This window comes from Myotis nattereri (assembly GCF_964212035.1).
Source record: "Myotis nattereri genome assembly, chromosome: 3".
Taxonomy (NCBI): domain Eukaryota; kingdom Metazoa; phylum Chordata; class Mammalia; order Chiroptera; family Vespertilionidae; genus Myotis; species Myotis nattereri.
This window is the reverse complement of record NC_138077.1, coordinates 152,072,548-152,094,711: the sequence shown is the minus strand read 5'-3', so window position 1 is coordinate 152,094,711 and position 22,164 is coordinate 152,072,548. Positions and strand designations below refer to the sequence as shown.

The 22,164-nt window shown below is 40.4% G+C and overlaps 2 protein-coding genes across 3 annotated transcripts in view; one reads left to right on the top strand and one right to left on the bottom strand.

The window, feature by feature from the left end:
- ODF2L (outer dense fiber of sperm tails 2 like) overlaps nucleotides 1-22,164 on the bottom strand; it is a 355,423-nt gene that overhangs the window by 70,298 nt on the left and 262,961 nt on the right. Inside the window, exons 10-12 of one of the 2 annotated variants that reach the window (XM_081086489.1) lie at nucleotides 19,615-19,719; nucleotides 17,778-17,858; nucleotides 8,850-8,970 (exon numbers count right to left, since the gene is read on the bottom strand). The gene's annotated coding sequence lies outside the window, so the exon portion shown is untranslated. Of the gene's footprint in view, nucleotides 1-8,849; nucleotides 8,971-17,777; nucleotides 17,859-19,614; nucleotides 22,157-22,164 lie in introns of those variants that run through there. The other variant, XM_081086488.1, reaches the window with a different exon arrangement.
- CLCA2 (chloride channel accessory 2) overlaps nucleotides 1-22,164 on the top strand; it is a gene marked incomplete at both ends in the record, with an annotated part of 42,022 nt that overhangs the window by 12,462 nt on the left and 7,396 nt on the right. The window contains 10 exon segments of the mRNA XM_081086483.1: nucleotides 1,709-1,859; nucleotides 4,864-4,972; nucleotides 5,950-6,109; nucleotides 8,337-8,564; nucleotides 12,078-12,308; nucleotides 13,355-13,532; nucleotides 14,367-14,473; nucleotides 16,159-16,383; nucleotides 18,627-18,897; nucleotides 21,706-21,879. Of these exon segments, the coding sequence (XP_080942609.1) occupies nucleotides 1,709-1,859; nucleotides 4,864-4,972; nucleotides 5,950-6,109; nucleotides 8,337-8,564; nucleotides 12,078-12,308; nucleotides 13,355-13,532; nucleotides 14,367-14,473; nucleotides 16,159-16,383; nucleotides 18,627-18,897; nucleotides 21,706-21,879 (1,834 nt within the window).

Below are 22,164 nucleotides of genomic sequence, written 5' to 3'. Positions count from 1 at the left end.
TAGATTCTGTGTGTCCATGGCCAAGGGAGGAGGCGAGTTCAGCATCTTCCTGTGCTGCCATCTTGGACCCCCATCTGAAGGTGGCACAGTTCAGTGCAATTTTAGAAAATTTTAATCTGGGAAACTGGGAGGGCAAATGGAAGAAGTGAAACTCTGTGGGGATTTGCTAAACTGTTAAAATGTAGATGGCTTGTGTGTGTTTTAAAAATTTTATAGGGGTGATATTACTCAACATGAACATATAGGATTCATGTGTGGATTACTAATTGACAAAATTTGTATATAAGACCATGCACTCACCACCCAAAGTCAAATCTCTTGTCATCACATATTAGAACCACTTTCTTCCCCCACCTTCCTCCCTCTGGCAACCACCACACTGCTGTTTGTGTTCATAAGTTTCAGTATTATATTCCACATATGAGTTAAATCATATAGCTCTTAGCTTTCTCTGTTTGACTCATTTCACTTCGCATAATATTCTCAAGGTCCATCCATGTTGTTGTAAACGATGCTATTTCATTCTTTCTTATGGTCGTGTAGTACTCCATTGTGTATATATACCACATCTTCTTTATCCAGCCCTCCATTGTAGGGTACTTTGTCTGTTTCCAACTCTTTGGCCACTGTGAATAATGCTATGATGAACATTAGGGTACATATATTTTTGCGTATAAATTATTTTGAGTTTTTTGGGTATATACCAGGAGTGGGATTGTTGGGTCGTATGATAATTTTTAATTTTTTGAGGAATTGCCAAACTGCTTTCCATAGTGGTTGTACCAGTCTACAGTCCCACCAGCAGTGAGTGAGGGTTCCCTTTTCTCCACAACCTCTCCAACACTTGTTGTTGCTTGTCTTGTTGATAATGGCCACTCTAACTGGTGTAAGGTGATATCTCATTGTAGTAGAACATTTGATGGATTGACCCCGAAGGCAAGGGAGGTAAAGGCAAAAATAAATGAATGAGACTATATCAAACTGAAGAGCTTCTGCACAGCAAAAGAAATGGACAACAAAACAAACTGGCATCTAACAAGATGGGAGATGATATTTGCAAACAGTAGCTCTGACAAAGGTTTAATTTCCAAAATATATAAAGAACTCATAGCCAAAACCGGTTTGGCTCAGTGGATAGAGCGTTGGCCTGTGGACTGAAAGGTCCCAGGTTCGATTCCGGTCAGGGGCATGTACCTGGGTTGCGGGCACATCCCCAGTGGGAGATGTGCAGGAGGCAGCTGATCGATGTTTCTCTTTCATCGATGTTTCTAACTCTCTCTCTCTCTCCCTTCCTCTCTGTAAAAAATCAATAAAATATATTTAAAAAAAAAAAAAGAACTCATAAAATTCAACACCAAACAAACATTCCAATCAAAACATGGGCAGAGGACCTGAAAATACATGTCTCCCAAGAAGACATACAAACAGCCAATAGATATATGAAAAGATGTTCAACCTCACTGGCAATCAGGGAAATGTAGATGGTCTTTAAAGTGCCAAATAATTTTGTTGATATTTAGTTGTGAATGCATTTTAAACTCCATCTATAAGGCACTTTAAAAATATGTTTTTAAATTTGAATATAATTCATACAGTAAAATGTACAGATCTTAAGTGTACTGTTCAAAGTATTTTAATGTGTATATGTTTATGTCACCAACATCACAGTTGAGCTATAGAGTGTCACAAGGTATTTCTTTTAATTCAGGCAAATGTTATAGTGACTGCCTCATCTGGGGCACATGGAGGTGATCCATATACCCTACAATATAGAGGGTGTGGAAAAGAGGGAAAACACATCTATTTCACACCTGACTTTCTACTGAATGATGACTTAACAGCTGGCTATGGATCACGAGGTAAGAAATAGACATTTGCCATTACTTTTTACAATATTCTGGACTTAGTGCTGAAAAGGACTCAGAGAACCTGAAATTTGCCAAAGACTTACCATATGGTTGGGAGATAGGCCACACACCCATGAAAAAATGAAGAACAAAGTGGGCCAGAAAGAATTAAGCACCAGGTTAATGGTCCAGACAGTCAGTACTGTAAGAATTTAGTGAAAGGAGAAAACACTTTGAGCTAAGGATGGTCAGAAATGGCCTCATTGAGCAGAGGATCTTCAAGGTTGAATATCATTTTGATAAAAGGAAAAGGGGGAGAGAACAGTGGAAATAGTATGGATAAATTTGTTCTAGCAGAAGAATCCAGGGCATATTTAGACATGTGAGCAGTAGATCCTATGAATGGGGCAGAGTGAGTGTGGGCAGTGAAGTAGTAGGTGAAAATGCTGAAATACACATGGGGGTTAGTGATGGAGAGCTTCAAATGCCCAAATTAGTAATTCACCACTGAAAGCTTATAAACGCAGGAGTGCCAACATCAAAGCAGTGCTTTGAGATGATGAACTGGACTGTGAGGATAATCTGGCTTCCTCATATCAATGAGGGAAAACCGGATCAAAGGAGAACAACTAAGAGAAGGTCAGGGACAAGGCCATGAGACTGGAATGTGGAGGCAGTGAGATGAGAAGGACAGGAAAGGTAGTAATAACAACCATGAGAATTTCCATGTTCTAGGTGCTGTGCTGTTTGCTTTTCAAATGTTATCTTGTTGAATCCTAACAACTCTACATGATGAGAGATATTCCAGAAGGGAAAAGGAGAACTAGAGGTCTGAAGTGCTAAAGTATGAAGGTTAAGGGCGATGTATGTGAGCAGCATTAGGGACACACAAGTTTTTGGCAGAAATAGAAGGAACCAACTTAAAGGGGGAAATCCACAAGTATGGATCAAGGCAAGTTGATTGTGAGGAGCAGTGAACTATCCTGGTGGGAAATAAAAAACAAAAACAGCCTGTGGTTGAATGTGTGTGGCTGGAGTTTGGGAAAGTAGTCAGGTTTGGAAACGCATTTAGTGGGTGAGATCTGAGGGAGAAACTATGGTGAGAAAAGAGCAGCAGGTCAAGGACCAACCATCCCAGTCTTAATTTTTTTGTTTTTTGTTTTAACATACTAGAGGCCCAATGCATGAAATTTGTGCAAGGGGCTTGGCCCTTGCAGCCCCGACTTCATCTGGAAGGTCGTCCAGAAGGACATCTGGAAGGTCGTTCGGCTGTTTGGTCTAATTAGCATATTAGCTCTTTATTATATAGGAGGATAGTATTGCCTTCCAATGATGTTACTATGATTACCACCATTTAAATCTAAATAGATTCTGTTATCCTCTATATAGCTAGCAGGAGTTGGGGCAACATGCTCTATAAAACACATTTTATAAGACACTTAAAACTTTGTAAGATTTTTTTTTCTGGTAACTATGTTTTGCTGATAATCACTGCATAAATATATAACTTCATCAGCATTTCTAAATTCCATGAGCAGGCACAGACTTTTCCTTAACACTTTCAACTTACACTATTCCCTTCCTTCCTTTGTCCCAAGGTCAAAAAATTGCACAATATGCCACAGCTTGAGTCAACTGAGCAAACACTTCCTGGGTTTTCATAACTTTAACAATTTTTTTTAAAAGTGCACTTTGAAAGGGGAGTTAAACTGAAAAGCATCATGGAGGGAGACGTCAGTTTTGACCTGAATGTTGAAGGAAATGCAGTATTTAGAGAGGTAGAGAAAAAGTTATAAAGGATTGTATGCTGAGGATGAGGGTTTCCATGAGCTAAGGGTTGCAAATAAATATAAATGTGAAGAATCAGGTATAAAAAAAAAGGAAACATCTATGCTAGAGAGGAAGTTCTATGATTTCTTTGTTCCTTCTTTCTCCCTGACTGCAATATTTTAATCATCGTTCTAAATAGTAGAATTATTCTTCATCATTCTGAAGAATAAGAAAGGTTTATTTGCTTATTTGGTATCTTAGTTTGTCTGGTCTGCTATAACAGACTATCACAGACCAGGTGGCTTATAAACAGCAGAAATTTCTCACAGTTCTGGAGCCTGGAAGTCCAAGATCAAGGCACCAGCGGTGACACTGAATATACCCTTCCTGGTACATAAACAGCCATCTTCTCATTGTGTCCTCACCTGGCAGAAAAGGAAAGGGGCACTCTGGATTCTCTCTTCTCTCTTGTTCTTAATCCTCACCCAAGGATATTTCTTGCATTGAGTTTTTTTTTTTAGAGAGAGTGGAAGGAAGGAAAAGAGAGAGAAAGAGAGAGAGAGAGAAACATTGATGTGAGAGAGTCATGTCAATTGGTTGCCTCCCACACACACCCCAACTTATGCAGGGGATGGAATCTGCAACCCTGGTACATGCCCTTGACTGGGAATCAAACCTGAAAACCTTCTGTGTGCAGGCCAACACTCTAACCACCAAGTAACATCAGCCAGGGCTGGAATCTCTTTTATAAGGTCACTAATCAATTATGGGGTTCCACCCCCAAAAGGCCCCTACCTCCTAATACCATCACATTGGGGATTAGGATTTCAACATCTGAATTTTGTTGGCATGTAAACGTTCAGTTCATTGCACTTAAATATGCTTCTTTTCTTTCCCCCAAATCCTGATGTTATAGGCCTATATGAATCTCAATAGAAGCCTGTTAGGCAGCTTCATTGAGGAAATGAGAAGATGTAGGACTGCTCACTAGTTTCAAATAGATGTACAAGTAAATCACCGGTTTGCATTTATGGGACTAGACATGTGGGACTCTGCCTCTTTTATGATGGTTGGGGGTAAAGGAGAGGTGATGAAAATGGGGTGAGAAAGATGAAAGTGGAAGAGAAAATTGTACTTCAACCCTTTGGCATAAGTATAGATAGTCAAGTACTGTTACATCTTCACTGATTAGCAAGTCCATTGCTGAGATTTTAGGAACTCAAAACAAAAGCTCTCTCATCCACAGGCAGAGTGTTTGTCCACGAGTGGGCCCATCTCCGTTGGGGTGTGTTTGATGAATATAACAATGAAAAACCTTTCTACATAAATGGGCAAAATCAAATTAAAGTAACAAGGTTAGTAATTTTCTCATGCTAAAAATTCAGTTTATTTACTTTTTACTCTACAGTTAAGCTTATAATAGCAGCTAAAACTTAATTGACAATTTTTAGTTTTGTAATGTTATTACATTTTTAAAATGCTTACGTGACTCAAATATCCAAAAGTTATATTCTTAGATATCTCACATCCACCATTGTCTTTACCCTGTGCTCTCATTCCCTCTAGATAACCATTTTTATTAGTTTCTTATTTTTTCATGATTTCTCTAGAAGATTTTTAAAAAATGTGTATTTTTCTTCATTCTTTTTTTTTTATAATTACATAGTGTTTTATTATGTGGATGTAACACAATTTTTCAGTCACTCTCTTGTTGTACAAGTGGGTTGTTCCCAATCTTTTACTGCCAATATCACTACAGGTGATAATGCCATATATGTGCCACTTCTCATGTATGCAGGCCGATCTGTATATCTATTAAATAACTTCCAAGAATTACTGTCTCAAAGGGTACGCCGAGCTGTAATTTTGGTAGGTGTTGACTGATTCCTCTCCTAAAGGTTGTATTGTTTTTCACTCCCTTCAATGATTTGAGATTACCTATTTAGGAAGGAATCCTTTCAAATATCATTACGTGTCCATTCTCTTCTTCCTCTGATGTCCAATGGCAATGAGCTCAAAGGAGCCCTGACTTGGGATACTGCCTCTCATGCTCTTCCATGGACCTCCAAAAGTTCACGTTGATTTCCTGGTAACTTTTGCTTTGACCTTGTTTAGTTGGTAAAGCCCTTGGCAATACAAAACCTCTCATCAAGATCAAATCCTTTAAAATAAAGTGGAGGCCATTTCTAAATTGAACTTTAATAGAGCAGTTTTAAAAATATTTTATGTGTTTTTAGCAAGCTACAGTCTTTGCAACTCATTATTATATGTGCTAGTGAAGAAGAAACACAAGTATTTCTAAAATAGACCTAATTTTTCTTTCTATTTTTAGGTGCTCATCTGACATCACGGGCATATTTGTATGTGAAAAAGGCACTTGCCCCCAAGAGAACTGTATTACCAGTGAGCTTTTCCAAGGAGGTTGCACATTTTTATACAATAGCACGCAGAATGCAGCAGCATCAATAATGTTCATGCAAAGTCTATCTTCTGTAAGTATGGCCTTAGAATGACACACTTCTACAAGATCTCATCTCTTCCCACGGCAGACTGATATGTTTTAAACATTTAAACAAAAAATATAAGATTCACTATTTTTTAGAGCTTGGGGGACCTTAGAATTCATCTACTTTTTATTTTACAGATTATAAAGTAACTGAGGCCCCAAAGATGATCACCAAAAATAGATTCCTTAAGAAAAGTGATTATTTGCTTTCCAGAGAAGGTGTTTTAACAATGAGAGCCCTATAAACCCAAAAATAAATTGCTCACATGGTGGTGTTCCTGTATCTTTTCACAGGAAAGTGAACTGGGTTAATGAGGGATATAACATAGATCACTGCTCTCTTTTGAGGTAGCAATCTACTCTTATTTTAATTGCACTAATTCTCTTTCCATTGTTTTGCATAGTCTAGAACTTAAAAAGAAAATTCAGGTCTACCAAGGGAAGTCAACTAACCCCTGGCTTTGCAGGTTGGGAAACTCAGCCTTGTCATCATTACACACCAACTGGCAAGAGACTAGTGTATAAATCCAGAGCGCCGTGCTAAAAATTATTTTAAAAGAGTACTCTGCCATGGGCATCCAATACTTGCCTCCTTAGTCCAGTCCATTTTCTCTCTGAAGGAAGCAGCATGGAGCAGTCCAGTCCTCACCAGAAGCCTGCTGTGAGAGCTTGGAATCAGGAAGGAGGGACTTAGGTGATACAGGGGTTCGGTGGCATCAGCCTTCCTGACCAGATGTCTCTATCCATCTTCACAAAAACCTGAAGGTCACGTCTGTGAGTCTTCTCTGCTCCACGGAGTTGAAAGCACCGTGGGCATGCGTCTCTGTGAAGTTGTCTGTTCCCACAGCCGACCAATACCCCTTGGATTGACACACTGTTTTTTTAGATAACTTTTTTCTTCAGTCTGGTTTTAGTCAAGACAGAGTCATTCCCTAAATTTGAAGTGATATTTCTTAGTATTTTTTTGTGATCCATTACGTTTTTAATTTATAGCTTTAGTGTATGAAGCCAATCTAATTACATGTATTTCACCCACAGACACTGTGGGTGACTAGACACTGTCCTTGTGATCCTTTGAAAGATCGACGCATTAATACCCATTCAGATAAGCTTTACAATCACCTAACCACAGTCATGAAACAGAAAATTAAAAACAAATAACAGCCGAAACCGGTTTGGCTCGGTGGATAGAGCGTCGGCCTGCGGACTGAAAGGTCCCAGGTTCGATTCCGGTCAAGGGCATGTACCTGGGTTGCGGGCACATCCACAGTGGGAGATGTGCAGGAGGCAGCTGATCGATGTTTCTCTCTCATAGATGTTTCTAACTATCTCTCTCCCTTCCTCTCTGTAAAAAAATCAATAAAATATATTTTAAAAAAAACAAACAAAAAACCAAAAAAACAAATAACAACAAAGAAAGTAGGTTCTACTCCTGACTCCCCATTCTACTAAGAAACTTGTGTTCTTATGCAATTATTAAACCTGTAGAGCTTCCATTTCCTCTTTTATGAAATTAGAACTGGGACTAAGAGATTCTTCTGGCTGTAAGTGCCCCTGGTTCCATTAATAGGAAGCAGCCATTCTTTGTAGGAATATAGCCATTGGGAATAGATGGTAACACATTACTTTAAAATGCAAACCACACTTTTACAGGGTTGTTGACACAGGCCTAGTATTATTAAATGAATTCTACCTATATTTCCAAATAAGGAGAAAGATCAGGAAGTAGATTTAAGTTGTTTTTTTCCTTATCCTGTTTTTACAGAGATCAATATTTGAACTAGGTCAATATATGTTGACTGATCCATAAAGGAGCAGTAGTCATTAAACATGATTTCAAGAAATAAGCTGACCAAGATATCATCTCCAGGGGTGTTTTCTTTAACACAATATCATGCTAAGGAAGGTGGAAGATTGTTTTGTTTTTTTTTAGATTAAGATATATATATGTGGTCTGCTCTCTGTTATCCAAGTGCAAATAGACTATAACAGAGCTTGATCTTCGTACAAGGGTGCCAGTGTTTCAAGCAAAGGGTGCCAAAGGTTAGGTGTATATTTGATGTCAGTTTTGAAGTAAAGAAGAACATTACTGTGGCACTTATTTCCCATGTTTCAGCTCGCCTTCCCTTTAACCTTTAGTTGCTTGAGCACAAGCAGCATGTCTAGCATGACAGAAGAGCTTTAATCTCTCACAGGCTTTGCTCTTCTTCCAGGTGGTTGAATTCTGCAATGCGAGTACCCACAACCAAGAAGCTCCAAACCGACAGAACCAAATGTGCAGCCTCAGAAGTACGTGGGATGTAATCTCAGACTCCACTGACTTTCATCACAGCTCTCCCATGAACGGGACTGAGCTTCCGCCTCCTCCCATCTTCTCCCTTGTCCAGGCGGGGGACAAAGTGGTCTGTTTAGTGCTGGATGTGTCCAGCAAGATGGCAGAGGTAACATTTTTGAACCACAATGACTGTAAAACATTCATCATTTTTTTCCTATCAGTTTTTAATTCTTTTTTTTATTTTCAAAGGCTAAGGGCAGAGGAGGGAGAGGCCAAAAGTTTGGAATAGTCATAGACATCATCTTTTCTTGGGGGCAGGAGGAACAAATTCAGAATGTATCCCAGAAATTGAGATAATGCAGATAAATGAAATATATAGATAATTCCTAACCTTTATTTTTATTACTAATTGCAACATTTTCCCACCAAGACCCTTTTCCAAAACTCTTACATGTAACAAAAGGCTCTGGTCTGTCCACATTCCACTCACTAGGCAAGATCCTTGGTGGAGGCAAGAGGCTGTGAATTGGCAGCGAATGTGCATATCCATTATATGTACATTTTCCATGTCACTGTGGACAGAAAGCCGTATCTCAGTTGTCTGACAATCTAGCAGCCCTCCAGAAACCCACCAAGCCTGAGACATCTACTACCTACCCTTTTGCAGGAAATGTCCACTGACCTCTGATCTATGCTCTTGAGGTCATTTCTGCTCTATTATATACCTGTACGGGTCTGCTACACATCTCTTCCAACTGTGCATTCAGTGACATCACATGGACAGCTTGGCATCAGCCTCAGTGGGAGTATTTACTCCACAGAAATTGTCAACTGCAACAATCAGGGTTTTCTACTTTCTCTCTCTCTCTCTCTCTCTCTCTCTCTCTCTCTCTCTCTCTCTCACACACACACACACACACACACACACACACACACACACACACACCAGAAAGCCAGTTTTCAAACATTTACAGCATACCACTAACTACTTCATAGGGTTGTTGAGATGAAATAAATGAGATAATATTAAGTTTTTGGTTCATAACTGGTAGCTATTATTTTGTAATAATATTTGTCCTAAGGGAGAGTTTATCCTCTTTTATTGTCTGAATCAGCAGTCCTAGAAAATTTGCCTTTCCTGGCTGGTCTCTGAAATATTAGGAACACCACTAATACATTCAACTTCTAGGTAATTTTGCAATCTTGCCTACCTGTAGTTTGACAAGAGCATAGTCTTCTCAATTATGGCCTCAGGGTAATTTATATCAGCTATCTGCCTGTGTTGAGTAAGCATGGATTTAGTGAAAGGAAAGACAGGTGTACTTGAAAGAAGCAGATGAGAAATAAGCCTAAAGTAACAAACTCCTGGGAAAGCCAACTTCCCTTCCTTTTCCTGATAATACTGTCATTGATATTAATTTACTTACCAGGGGCCTAAACCATGCTGGCTTGGGGGATACAGAAATGACAGAATAGTGTCTCTGCTTTGAAATACAACGTGGTGAGGGAGACATGACACGTGTGTGAATAAATACAATTGAGTGTGGTGAAGCTTCACAGAGTTGCGAAGCAGCATCTAGCTCTGTAGAAGAAAGGGACTGAGGAAGACGTCACTGAGCAAGGGAACTTAGCGTTGAACCTTGAAGGATGTGAAAGTACCTGCTGGGTTGGGTGAAGTGAGGGAGGTGAGGGAAGAGGACATTCCAAGGAAGGGAAGAGTATGTGCAATGACTGAGAGACAAAATTAGACGTATTTGTTCAGGGAAGGTGTATCAACTGGTATGGTTATAACTGACATTGGGTGGCTCTAAGGAATTGGCAGGTAAGATGGAGATATGGAATGAATTTGAGAGAAACTGAACATATCGAGTTGATAGGACATGGTTAGGGGTATGGGGGCTGGCTGGTAACAAGGGACAATAAAAGAGAGCTCCAGTTTGCTAGTTTAACTTGTTAGGAGTAGAGGGCATAATTGAAAATAATGAGATGATGACTGTGATGTGAGCAAGAGCAAACTTACTAAGTGGTTACTATGTATCCATTTTGCAGATAGAAATCTGAAGCTAAAAAAAATAAGTAATTTCTCTCTGGTCACATAGTTAGCAAAAGTTGAAGGCAAGTCCTTGTTTTATCCACTCTACGAACTTACCTCTCAGTATTCTAAGAGAAATAATAGTTGGGAAAGAAGGCAATGAAGTCAAAGTGTGTAGAGTTTGAGATACCCGTGGGACATTAAATTGGTGATGTTTCCTAAGCAGTGCAAGTGCAGGTACAGATGTTGAGAGAGAAGCCTGGGTTCTAGATGGAGACCATGGTTATCACTGAACAGGTGGTCACTGAAGCTCAGCTTCTGGTTCATGGCCATCAAAACAAGTGGCCCTAATGAATTAATCAGCATCATCACCTGCCCCAGACTGGTCACTAATATTACTTTATACTTGGTTAGTAGTTCAAGGAGTAACAGTACAGTCGTACATATATCTCAGTTGATCCTCATAGCAATTCTATTTTAGAAAGTAAGAAATATATTATTACTAGAGGCCCAGTGCATGAAATCCATGCATGGCTGGGGGGTCCCTCAGCCTGGCCTGCACCCTCTCCAATCCGGGGCCCCTGCAGGATCAGGCCTAAACCGGCAGTCAGACATCCCTCTCACAATCCAGAACCGCTGGCTCCTAACTGCTTGCCTGCCTTCCTGCCTGATCACCCCTAACTGACTCTACCTGCCAGCCTGATTGCCCCTAACTGCCCTCCCCCCCAGTCTCCACCCCTCCCACCCCCCCGCTGGCCTGATCATCCCTAATTGTGCTCCCTGATGGCCTGATCACCCCTAACTGCCCACCCCTGCCAGCCTGATCACCCCTAACCACCTCTCCCTTGGCCCCTGTCGCCATGGCTTTGTCTGGAAGGATGTCCAGAAGATGTCTGGTCTAATTAGCATATTACCCTTTTATTAGTATAGACTAGAGGCCCGGTGCACAAAAATTTGTGCACTGGGGGGGGGGGGAGCAGACCTAAGCTGCAGTCGGACATCCTTAGCGCTGCTGAGGAGGCAGGAGAGGCTCCCACCACCACCGCTGCACTGGCAGCCATCAGCCTGGCTTGTGGCTGAACAGAGCTCCTCCCATGTGATAGCGCCCTGACCACCAGGGGGCAGCTCCTACATTGAGCGTCTGCCCCCTGGTGGTCAGTGTGTGTCATAGTGACCAGTCATTCCCAGTCCTTCTGCTGTTAGGGTCAGTTTGCATATTCCCCTTTTATTATATAGGATTCCCACTTTACAGATGATGTGCCCAGCCTAAGATGAACACTATAATAGAAGTTAGTGCCAGGATAGATACTTCTGAGTGCCACTCTCCACTTCTTTGCAATATTTTATCTTACCCAGATTGAATTTTAAAAGAAACAGCTGAGTTTTAAAAGAATTCTGAGTTGGAGAGAAATGGTGAGGATGTGTATTCTGAGAGAGTGGTAACTATGAACAGTTTGTCAGGGACAGAATCCCAAACTACTCTCTTCTCCCAGAAAAGCATCCGTTTTTGAGCCTGGAGTTACCACTCAAAAAACTTGCAAATCAAAACTCTAAAAGATTAGCAGAGACCTTTGCTTATTAGGTAGCTTAATCATACTTTTGTTTACCAACCAAATGTTGTTACCTTTCCTCCTTTTGGGGACATAGGCTGACAGGCTCCTTCGACTGCAGCAAGCGGCAGAATTGTACTTGATGCAGATTGTTGAAAGTCATACCTTTGTGGGCATTGTCGGTTTCAACAGCAAAGGAGAGATCAGAGCCCAGCTACACCAAATTAACAGTGATGACGACCGAAAGCTGCTGGTTTCACATCTGCCTGCCACTGTGTCAGCTGACCCAGAGACCAGCATCTGCTCAGGGCTTAAGAGGGGATTTGAGGTACAGTACCCCAAGTCTGGGATCACTATCACATTCCTTTCCTTCATTTTTTTATCCAATTTGGGGCAATCTGTTACAATGTGGTCATACAGCCTCACTATTGGAGAGCAATGATGGCTCATCGTTAAGGTCAGGAACCATGTCTTGTTCACCATTGTATTCCCTGTGCCTAACAAAGTACCTGACATGCAATAGTTGCTTAATAACTGCTTATTGAAGGGAGGAATGAATCAATGAAAAGAATGGCCCAGATGGGGAGACTTCAGCATCATCTGGACACTTGCTGAAACTGTCCCTGTCAATTCTGGGACTATCCTAGCAGTGGTCAATCTTACCCTTGGGTTTTCTAGTCAAAATCAGCCTATCTGGTCCTGCCTGCAGTCATACCAGACTTCAAGCATATACAACTCAAGAACAGAGACATGTTTCAGGAATGTTAGAGTTCTTTTAAATTAGCATAAGTTTGGATTCAGCATCTGGGATGCAGCCATCAATCAAACATCTGGTATCAAGCAAGACACATCAATTGCCATTGTTGCTGCCTATAGGCAAATGTTGCTCAACCTTGGCTGCCCATTGAAATCATTTGGGAATTAAATCCTGATGCCTAGGTCTCATCTCCAGAGTCTGATTTAATTGATCAGGGGTGTAGCCTGGCCACTAAAAATGTTAAAGCTCCCCATCTGATTCTAATGTGAGCCATAGTTGAGAACCACTGTTCTAGGGCCCTATTGGTCACTCCCTGGCTCTCAAAGGCCAGATCTCACACGGTCAAGTTCCCTCATATCCTCCATGGGGCACTCTATTTTGAACTAGTGGCACATCATGGTGACTGGAACAGAAAGAGTCCCTGAGCACGAGCACACGGGCAAGGGTGTGTAGGATGGGGTGGTGAGGACTAAATGGGATGGGCATGGAGGGCAGGAGCTACAGAGGACCTCAGAGAGGCATAGGCCCACTGGTGGGGAATTTCAGGATGAATTTTTCTCCTCAATAAGACAATTTGAATTACATTTCCTTCCGAATGACCAATACTCCATGTTCAGGTGGCTGAAAAACTGAATGGAAAAGCCTACGGCTCTGTGCTGATATTAGTGACCAGTGGACATGATGAGCATATCAGCAACTGCTTACTCACTGTGCTCAGCAGTGGTTCAACCATTCACACCATTGCCCTGGGTGCATCTGCGGACAAAAACCTGGAGGAACTTTCACATCTTACAGGTAAATAAATTCCTAAAAACTTATGTCTTAAAGCACTTCCTTTCAATTTGAATATTCAAAGCTTAGATTATGCTTTAACAGTAACACCAGATTATGCCAACAGAATAGATGGCTGAATTGAAAAAAATGCAAACCGCTTTCTTAAGGAAAAATACACACAAATCGTTGCTAAAAGTTGCCTAAATTTTGCTGAATATTTTTTTCCATTTTACTTGGAAGGTGACAATTATACTCATCCAGTGAAAATATTTTTTATAATTTCTTTGTTAAACTAGATTGAGCATGTATGATCATGGAACTAAAAATATGTTTAAGATGAAATGCACTGACTTCTATGATAAAGACACATATTATATTGTAAGCCATATGTCTTTTTCTAAATGAGGCACAGAATAATCTTATCTTACATTCTTATATTCAATAAAAATGGGTATGCTGACTAGAAAACTGAAAGTTAAGTTTTACTGAATTACTTTTGAAAATGTTTTCAAAATGTAAATGTAAATATATAGCAGTATAGGTCACAATTAACCTAGATTATCCAGGAATTATATTCATTATAAGACTAATAAACATGTATTTATTGAGTTTTTACCATGTACAGAGTAGAGTTCTAGACCCTCCTAATACATCTGTGGACAGAAGAGACCAAACCACCGCTTTCTGCGGCTCACTATGTGATTGTGAGGGCGCCATGCAAAGCAAACCAAGCACTGCTCTAGCTCTCCCGAACCAACCCCCTTATGCAAAGAAAAGCTGTTGGAAACGGCCTAAATTTTAGTTTTGTATTCTGTTGTACATTTTAAGAGTTAACATCCAAATCATGTATTTCAGGAGGTTTAAAGTTCTTTGTTCCAGATAAATCAACCTCCAATAGCATGATTGATGCTTTCAGTAGAATTTCCTCGGGAACTGGAGACATTTTTCAACAATGTATTCAGGTCAGAATCTCCTCAATGTTATACTTACAGCTGGCGGGGGGAGGAGGAGGGGGACAGGGAAAATAGATGAATTGGGTTCATTGCCTCATTCACCTTATTTGAATATGTAATGAGCTTCCTGGCATCACCAGAGCCAGGCTTCATTTCTACCTGATGTCCGTACTTCTCAGCCCTAGGAGTCATTTTCTGTAATTGCTTTTCAAGTTCTATAAGCAGAACTTGCTCCTTCCTCATAGCTCAAAATGGGGGTGAGGATGGGAATGCAGTGGAGGTAAGGCCCAGAAGAAAAATTAAAAATCATGTATTTAGTTTCAGTTCCATAATAACTTTCCATAAATCAGAATCCATTTTACTTTAGCTTATCCAAAAACTTCTTTGAAGTTCCTCTCGCATATAAAAAGTATCAACTATTCCATTAAATTCTAAAAATTCCTAAATATCTTTTTAACAACCACAGTTTATTTGATTTTGTTCACAAAAGCATCCTCTAATCAAGCTAATTTTTAAAAGGGCCCAAATTTTTCTTCTAAGTAGTTTAAAGATATTTTGAACATAACTGAACAAAATTGCATCTGCTGTTTCCTCACAGATGGTAAGTGAACCTGCCAAGTTAATGGCTTCACAGGAACAATGAAGTCTGTAAATTATTCCTAGAAAAATTTTAACATAATTATATGTACACAGTAGAGGCAATAACCATCATCCCATGATTAGAAGTGTAAAAGGGAAAGGGTGTTGGGGGTTATCTGTAATACTGTCAACAATAAAAAAAAATTTTTTTAAAGAGAAGTGAAGAAAGGTGAATTATAAATGACAATATATATTAGACTACAATTAGCTTTCTGAATGATCTTCCACCTGTGATTTCCTTTTTGATAATCCTATATAATAAAAGGGTAATATGCAAATTGTCCCCTCTACTGGGAGTTCTACTGGAGTTTGACCAGGGGGTGGGGCCAGCCTGCCAACTGCCCAGGGCCCTTCCCCCTGACCCTCTCAGCCCTATTGGCCCTGATGGGTGCTGGTTGGCTGGACACCATCTGTGCACGAATTTGTGCACCGGGCCTCTAGTATCAAATAAAAACAAATGTGTTAAAAAGTTATTATTCATATGGCTCAAATCAAACTTATGTTTCCAAATTTGGCCACCTCTCCCCACTTGCTTTTGTCATTAGCCCCACTAGACTGTGAGCAGAAACCACATCTAAGCTCCTCCAAGAGCTCAGGGCCCAGCACAGAATATGGTATAGAGGCCAGCAGTTCACAAACACTTGTTAAACTAATTTTAGCAAATAGTCCACAATGTCTCTGCTGTCATCCACCAAAAAAAGTTTATATGCTTTCCAAGTTTGAGAATTTTACAGTGTTACTAATGTATTTATTGAATAAGTATAATTTTTCAGTTATTTATAAACTTGTATCCATTGTGAATACACAATGATTAAATGCTGTTGTGTGACACTTGTATTAACTGTAACAAAATATTTTATATCTACTATACTTATATAATATACTATATTTTGCTTTGGCAATACATTTTTACATGAAAAATGATTTATGTAAATATAATACATGTCAGAATTAAGTGATTATTTTTTACTATTCATTTTTGTCACAAAAGAAAAAGATGGAATGATTATGCATACACTAGAAACCTTCATTTATATATGTATTCTTTTGAACAGCTTGAAAGTATGGGTGAGAATGTTAAACCTCACCATCAATTGAAAAGCACCGTGACTGTGGATAACAGTATGGGCAATGATACTACCTTTCTAGTCACATGGCAGACCAGTGGGCCCCCTGACATTGAACTGTTTGAACCTAATGGGAGAAAATACTACACACATAACTTTACCATCAATCAAGCTTTGAAGACTGCTCACCTCTGGATTCCAGGAACTGCTCAGGTAGGTGTTCTGAGCTTGTTCATAATGACAACATTTAGTCGAGTAAAACACTTTCAGTTGAATCACATAATTAAATGCATTGTGTAAAGGAAATCCTATTCTGAGATAGAAAAATTTTACTTTAAATTTATGAGGGCATTTTGTGAATGCTAAAATTTTAAGGGGAACAATTAATGTATGTTCAAAACTTTAACAAAGGAAATTAGTATGTATGCAGTAAAAATATTTTTGCTTACTTCCTTCTTTACAAAATCTACATAGACAGACTTGTCTGTGCACATAGAAAAACCCTCTACTTAGAATTGATATTATGAATACATGCAATACATATTTTTGAGCACCTCCTATGTGTTGAGTCTTGTTTTAGGTGCTTCATAATAAAATGCCATGACATGAACAAGATCAGGGTTCTCAGACATACAGGAGGGATATGCAGATGGGACGGGGTGTGGGGGTGGGAGAATGCTTCCCGAAGTGAAAATATAAAAATGGGAATATGGAGGATAAAGGGGACAAAGGTGTGAATGACATTCTGAGCAGAGGGAACAGCACACAGGGAGCCTCAGAGAAAAGGAATATGGCTCTTTGTGGAACTACAAGTGGTTCAATATGGATGAGCTACTGAGTAGCATGTAAGATGTGTATTTAGGGGGAGGAAAGTGGAGGGGGTGATGAAACCAGACAGATAAACAGGAGGGGGCTCCGCAAGACAGTAAAGGGAGTAGAAGTTTGAATTCTAAAGGTAAAGGGAAACCACTAAAGGTTCTAAGCAGGTTGGTGAATTGACCACAATTACTCTTGCACTAACTGAATGCAGTCTCCCCTCCTAACTGGTGACTCTCCCTCCCCCAGCCTCCCTGCCTCTAGGCTAGCATTTATCTCTCTATCAGGTGATCCTTCGGCATTGAAGCACTACCCAGGTCAAACCTGCCTCCTATTCAAAAATCTTTGGTGGTCTCAGGATAAAACCCATGTGGTTACTTTTATATACCAAGCCCTTCATCTTCCGGCTTCTGCCCAAATTTATCTCTTAACCCTTCTCCCAAAATCCTGTGCTCTGTTTCTACTTAACTTTTCTTCAAACTCATCATGTTCGTACACACCTGTGCACAAGGGCCAGGAACACTTTACCTACCTTTCGCTGCCTTTGCCTGACGTCTTAGTCTGGATGAGGTGCCCTATAAGGCTTATAGGGACGCACTTATTACACCCAAAGAGTAGTTTCTGATGTGAAGTTTCCTGCTATGTATCTGTTACTAATTTTATAATTACAATAGAGATAGGTAGGTAGATAGATATAGATGATCTTGATGCCTGAAATGTGACTTCACTGGAAAATGGTAAAGCAGGTGGATCTCACAAAGAAGGCTGGGTAAGGTGTGGTGGCGTCTTACCTTTCCACACTGAGTCACAGTCACACCCCAACCCACTGTTTCCTCTCTTGTTCCTCCTGCTCGATTGTGTTTCTTCTCCTACTTCCAGGGTTTAAGGAGCAGCAGCGGGAAAGAGAGGAAAAGGAGGATTTATGTACAGTTTAATCAAAAGAACAAATTTCTGCTACATTGCAGTTTAAGCTTTTTTTTTTCAGACATTATTTTGTATGGCTCCCCCGCCCCCGTAGTTTAGACAAGCAAAATAGGATGACATTTAGCAATATTTTTATAAGGTACTGAACAAAGATGTTATAGCATCCTGACCAATTAAAAAGAGTATTCCTTTTCTTCATCCCTAATAGTGTATGTGAGCTTTGTTGCTTGAGATTTTGGGGTATGTTGAGGGTTTGGGGGAAGTGGAGGAAAGGGAGGTTACTATTGCCTTTAGGAAAGGTTATCCACGTAAATCACAATTGTCTGCTTAATTTACTGTAATTTTCTCCCTTACATAAAAGGAATAAAAACATTGACTATCCTTTTGGATGAAGGGGCTCAGATTAATATTTGCAAAGTATTTTAAAGCTTTGAAACACTGTTATCATTTTCTAAAATATGACTCAAGATGTATTCTCCACCTCTTTAATTCCTTAAAGAGGTGCCGAGCAATGTAACTGGGTTGTGCTGTGAGAGCCATGTAAATACTGAATTTTAAGTAATATTACTATTCCTGACATTCTTTTGTGGTATTTTAGAAAATGCAACATCAATAAGATAAGAACAAAAAACTCTAGGTGCCTAGATTTATGGTTTAAAATGAAGGGTTTACCTTTTTCTTCACACCTGACAAAGCAGAACCCCTTTGTTTTGCAGCCCGGACCCTGGACTTATGCACTGAACAATACCCACCATTCTCTTCAGTCCTTGAAAGTGACAGTGACCTCTCGTGCCTCCCACTCGGCCAAGCCTCCTGCTACTGTGGAGGCCTTTGTAGAAAAAGACAGCACCTCCTTTCCCCACCCTGTGATGATCTATGCCAATGTGAGGAAGGGGTTTTACCCCATCCTCAACGCCACTGTAACTGCTTCTATTGAGTCGGAGACTGAAGAGCCCATCACGCTGAAACTTCTTGATGATGGAGCAGGTAACAAGCAATGTCATGTCATTCTTCATGTGCTCCAGAGCTGCTGTGATGCTGCAGCATCCTTATCAAGCTCATCTTCAATATTCTTTCAGTTCAATCATTTTGCTCACCAAGTCTTGTGAGGTTCTCAAATTCTCATAGCATCACTGATACACAAGTAGCTACAGGTTACAGGTGCACAAGGAAAGCGAACGTGAACTTGGAAAAGAGAATATCCGTGAAGCTCTGCAGTGTCTGTGCGTGATCGAACTGGTGGGAGAGTCGCTAGGTCTTGGCTTCCACCTGCCCAGTGACGCTGGCCACACTCAGTGAGGCCACACGGGAGCAGGTCCTGTGCTCCTGTGACATGCCCACATTCCGCCAAGACTCACCAGCTTCACTGTTCACTGAACTCATCAGACTGAGCAATTAAAAGAGCAAACGGAAACCCAAGAAGGGGGATGCAATGACAGTGAACCCGTTTTTCTCTCCTTGAACCCAATAGCGAAGAGAAAATTGCCATTTGAACTTGTGACCCACAAGATTACCCTGGACTTTCTTTAGCCAAGTAGCCGGGTCAATAAGAGGGCATGGCCAGTGCCTTTTGCACGTGTGATTTGGTCACAAGAAGGCCAAGCCAGCAAGTCTAGTGGAATCCAGATGGAGATTTTGCCACTGCTGGGGAAATCTCAGTAAATTACAGTAAAGCAAAACAAAACCCGACTTTAAAGCACTCACTCCGCACGGGGAGGGTTCAGAGCTTCCTCCTCACACACAGACGGCACGACATCCAGCTGGCAAACGGCAGCATCTGGGGCTCTTCCTGATGAACTTTTCTGACCTCTGAAAACAAACTCCTTGGCTGTTTTATCTTTCCTGTTCTGGTTTTTCTTTTTTCCTAAACTAAATTCTCAGAATGACAATGGGCCTCAAAGTCTATGTTAGTAACCCCAAAGTGTATGATCTACTGATAAAATCATTTTCCTTCCCTCTATTGTTTCAGAGAATACCCATTAATATGTTGCCATGGCAATCTTGTATGCCATTTATGAAACAAACATTCATTTAAAGGATTTTAGTTCAAGTCTACCTCAGAGAAGTCCTCTTGTTTTGTCCATTGGAATGGATCCGAAGGACCTTGCATACCCTTGATTGCTTACCCTTGGCCACACCTTTCATTTTTTGTATGGAGTCCAAAACTGCACTTTGCAGAATGTTCCCACTTTGCCCAGCCTGCAGGCTGGCCTCCAGGAGAACGTTATCTTAGGAAAGATCACTTGAATAGACTCAATAGGCTTTAATCTTTATTCCCTGGAACCATTTTGTTTGATGTCTAAATTTATACTCTAATGAAAGAAACAATGAAAAAAGATTATGTAGGCATTAAAGTGTCAATTTAGATTTTTTTTCCTTAGCACACATGTATTGTCTAGTACTTATTTTTATATTGGAAGTGGTATTTCTGTGCTAAATGAAATCGATAAATAAGCCACGGCTTAGAGAAATTTTCCATGATCATTTCTCAACAACGATAGACTTTATTCAGCATTAAATCACTAGTCAGTACACAAAACAATTTCTAAACCTACTATGATCATAAGTTGCTCAGCACTTTTTATTTTAATTGAAAATATTCTTCCTTTTCTCGTGCTGAGGAGCAGCCCGTCCTCTGCCGTAGGGACTCTAGGACACTCACTTCAGTGAAGATGCAAAGCCAGAGGGCAGGCTGGGTGTGAGGTATGGGAACAGGACAAGCTGCTTGACCAGCGTGGCCACTACACTTGCACAGGGACTGTGATCTGCACTTGGGCTGAGCTGTACCTCCCGGCTGCGCTGCAGTCTAAGCCTTCCTGCCATTCAGTCCTGGACTTGGTTTGGAACCGAACTGCTCCCTGAGGTTCCATACAAAAGGAGAAAAGTCGAGCGCGGGCCAAGCTTTCGGCATGTCTCCTGAAGCAAGGCAGCACTGGGTGGAACCAAACCCTGTCAAACGCCAAGTCAGTGAGCCCCTCCCAATCAGAACAGCAGTTCCATGTGCCCTCTAATGAAAAAGTTAAATGCTTTCACCCTTTAAAAAATCAACTACAAGTATTTTTTTCCATCAGGAATATTTTTTTTTAATCAGGGCTTCAAGGATATTCATAAACTCCTTGAAATTATGTGAACATATGCATGTGGGCATGCATATTAATTTCCTGGGAACAGATCACTTTTATCTTAAAAGGATCTATGACTGTAAACAAGCTTTAAACTATGCTTGGTTTCTGTGGGAAACTAGTACTATTCAGGGATAGGAAGGAGAGCTCTAAAGGTGATAATTAAATGCTTTCTTAGCACTGAAGCAGGTACAACTCATTTACCTTTAGAAAATAATTTTCCATAGGTTAAGGAACCACAGGGAGAAATTATGGAGCCATTAGATTTTTAATCACCTGATAATATCAAAAATAGTTATGACCATTACTATGGTCATAAGGGGAGTGAATCTTATTTCTTTTCTTAAACATATTTTTATTGATTTCAGAAAGGAAGGGAGAGGGAGAAAGAGAGATAGAAACATCAATGATGAGAGAGAATCATTGACCAGGGCTGCCTGTTGCACGCCCCCCACCCTCCACCCCTCCTCCTTGCCCTCCTCCCCCCTCCACTGGGGATCGAGCCCACAACCTGGACATGTGCCCTTGACCCACATCGTTCAGTCCGCAGGCCAGCGCTCGATCCGTTGAGCCAAACCACTAGGGCAGGACTCTTATTTCTTAATGATTTAATTAAATATTAGTATTCAGCTGTGATGACATGTTGACATTGAGTTTTTTTATATACCTACAGGTGCTGATGTTATAAAAAGTGATGGAATTTACTCGAGGTATTTTTTCTCCTTTGCTGTAAATGGTAGATATAGCTTGAAAGTTCATGTCAATCACTCTCCCAGCATAAGCGCCCTAGGCCTCCACTCTTTTCCAGGGAGTCATGCTATGTATGTACCAGGTTACATAATCAACGGTAAGAATCATTAGCACTGCTATTTGAGTAACATCATGTAATATGTATATAACTGATGAGTGTGTGTGTGTGTGTGTGTGTGTGTGTGTGTGTGTGAGAGAGAGAGAGAGAGAGAGAGAGAGAGAGAGAGAGAGAGAGAGGAGAGGAAAAGAAGTGAAAGAAAAAGAGAAATGGAATTTCAAAACTTTATACTTAAGTCAGTGCATAAGTTGTTGACTATCTCTTTACTCTTCAAAGATTCATGGTAGTAGATTACAGGAAGGGAATAGGTAATTACCACAGATG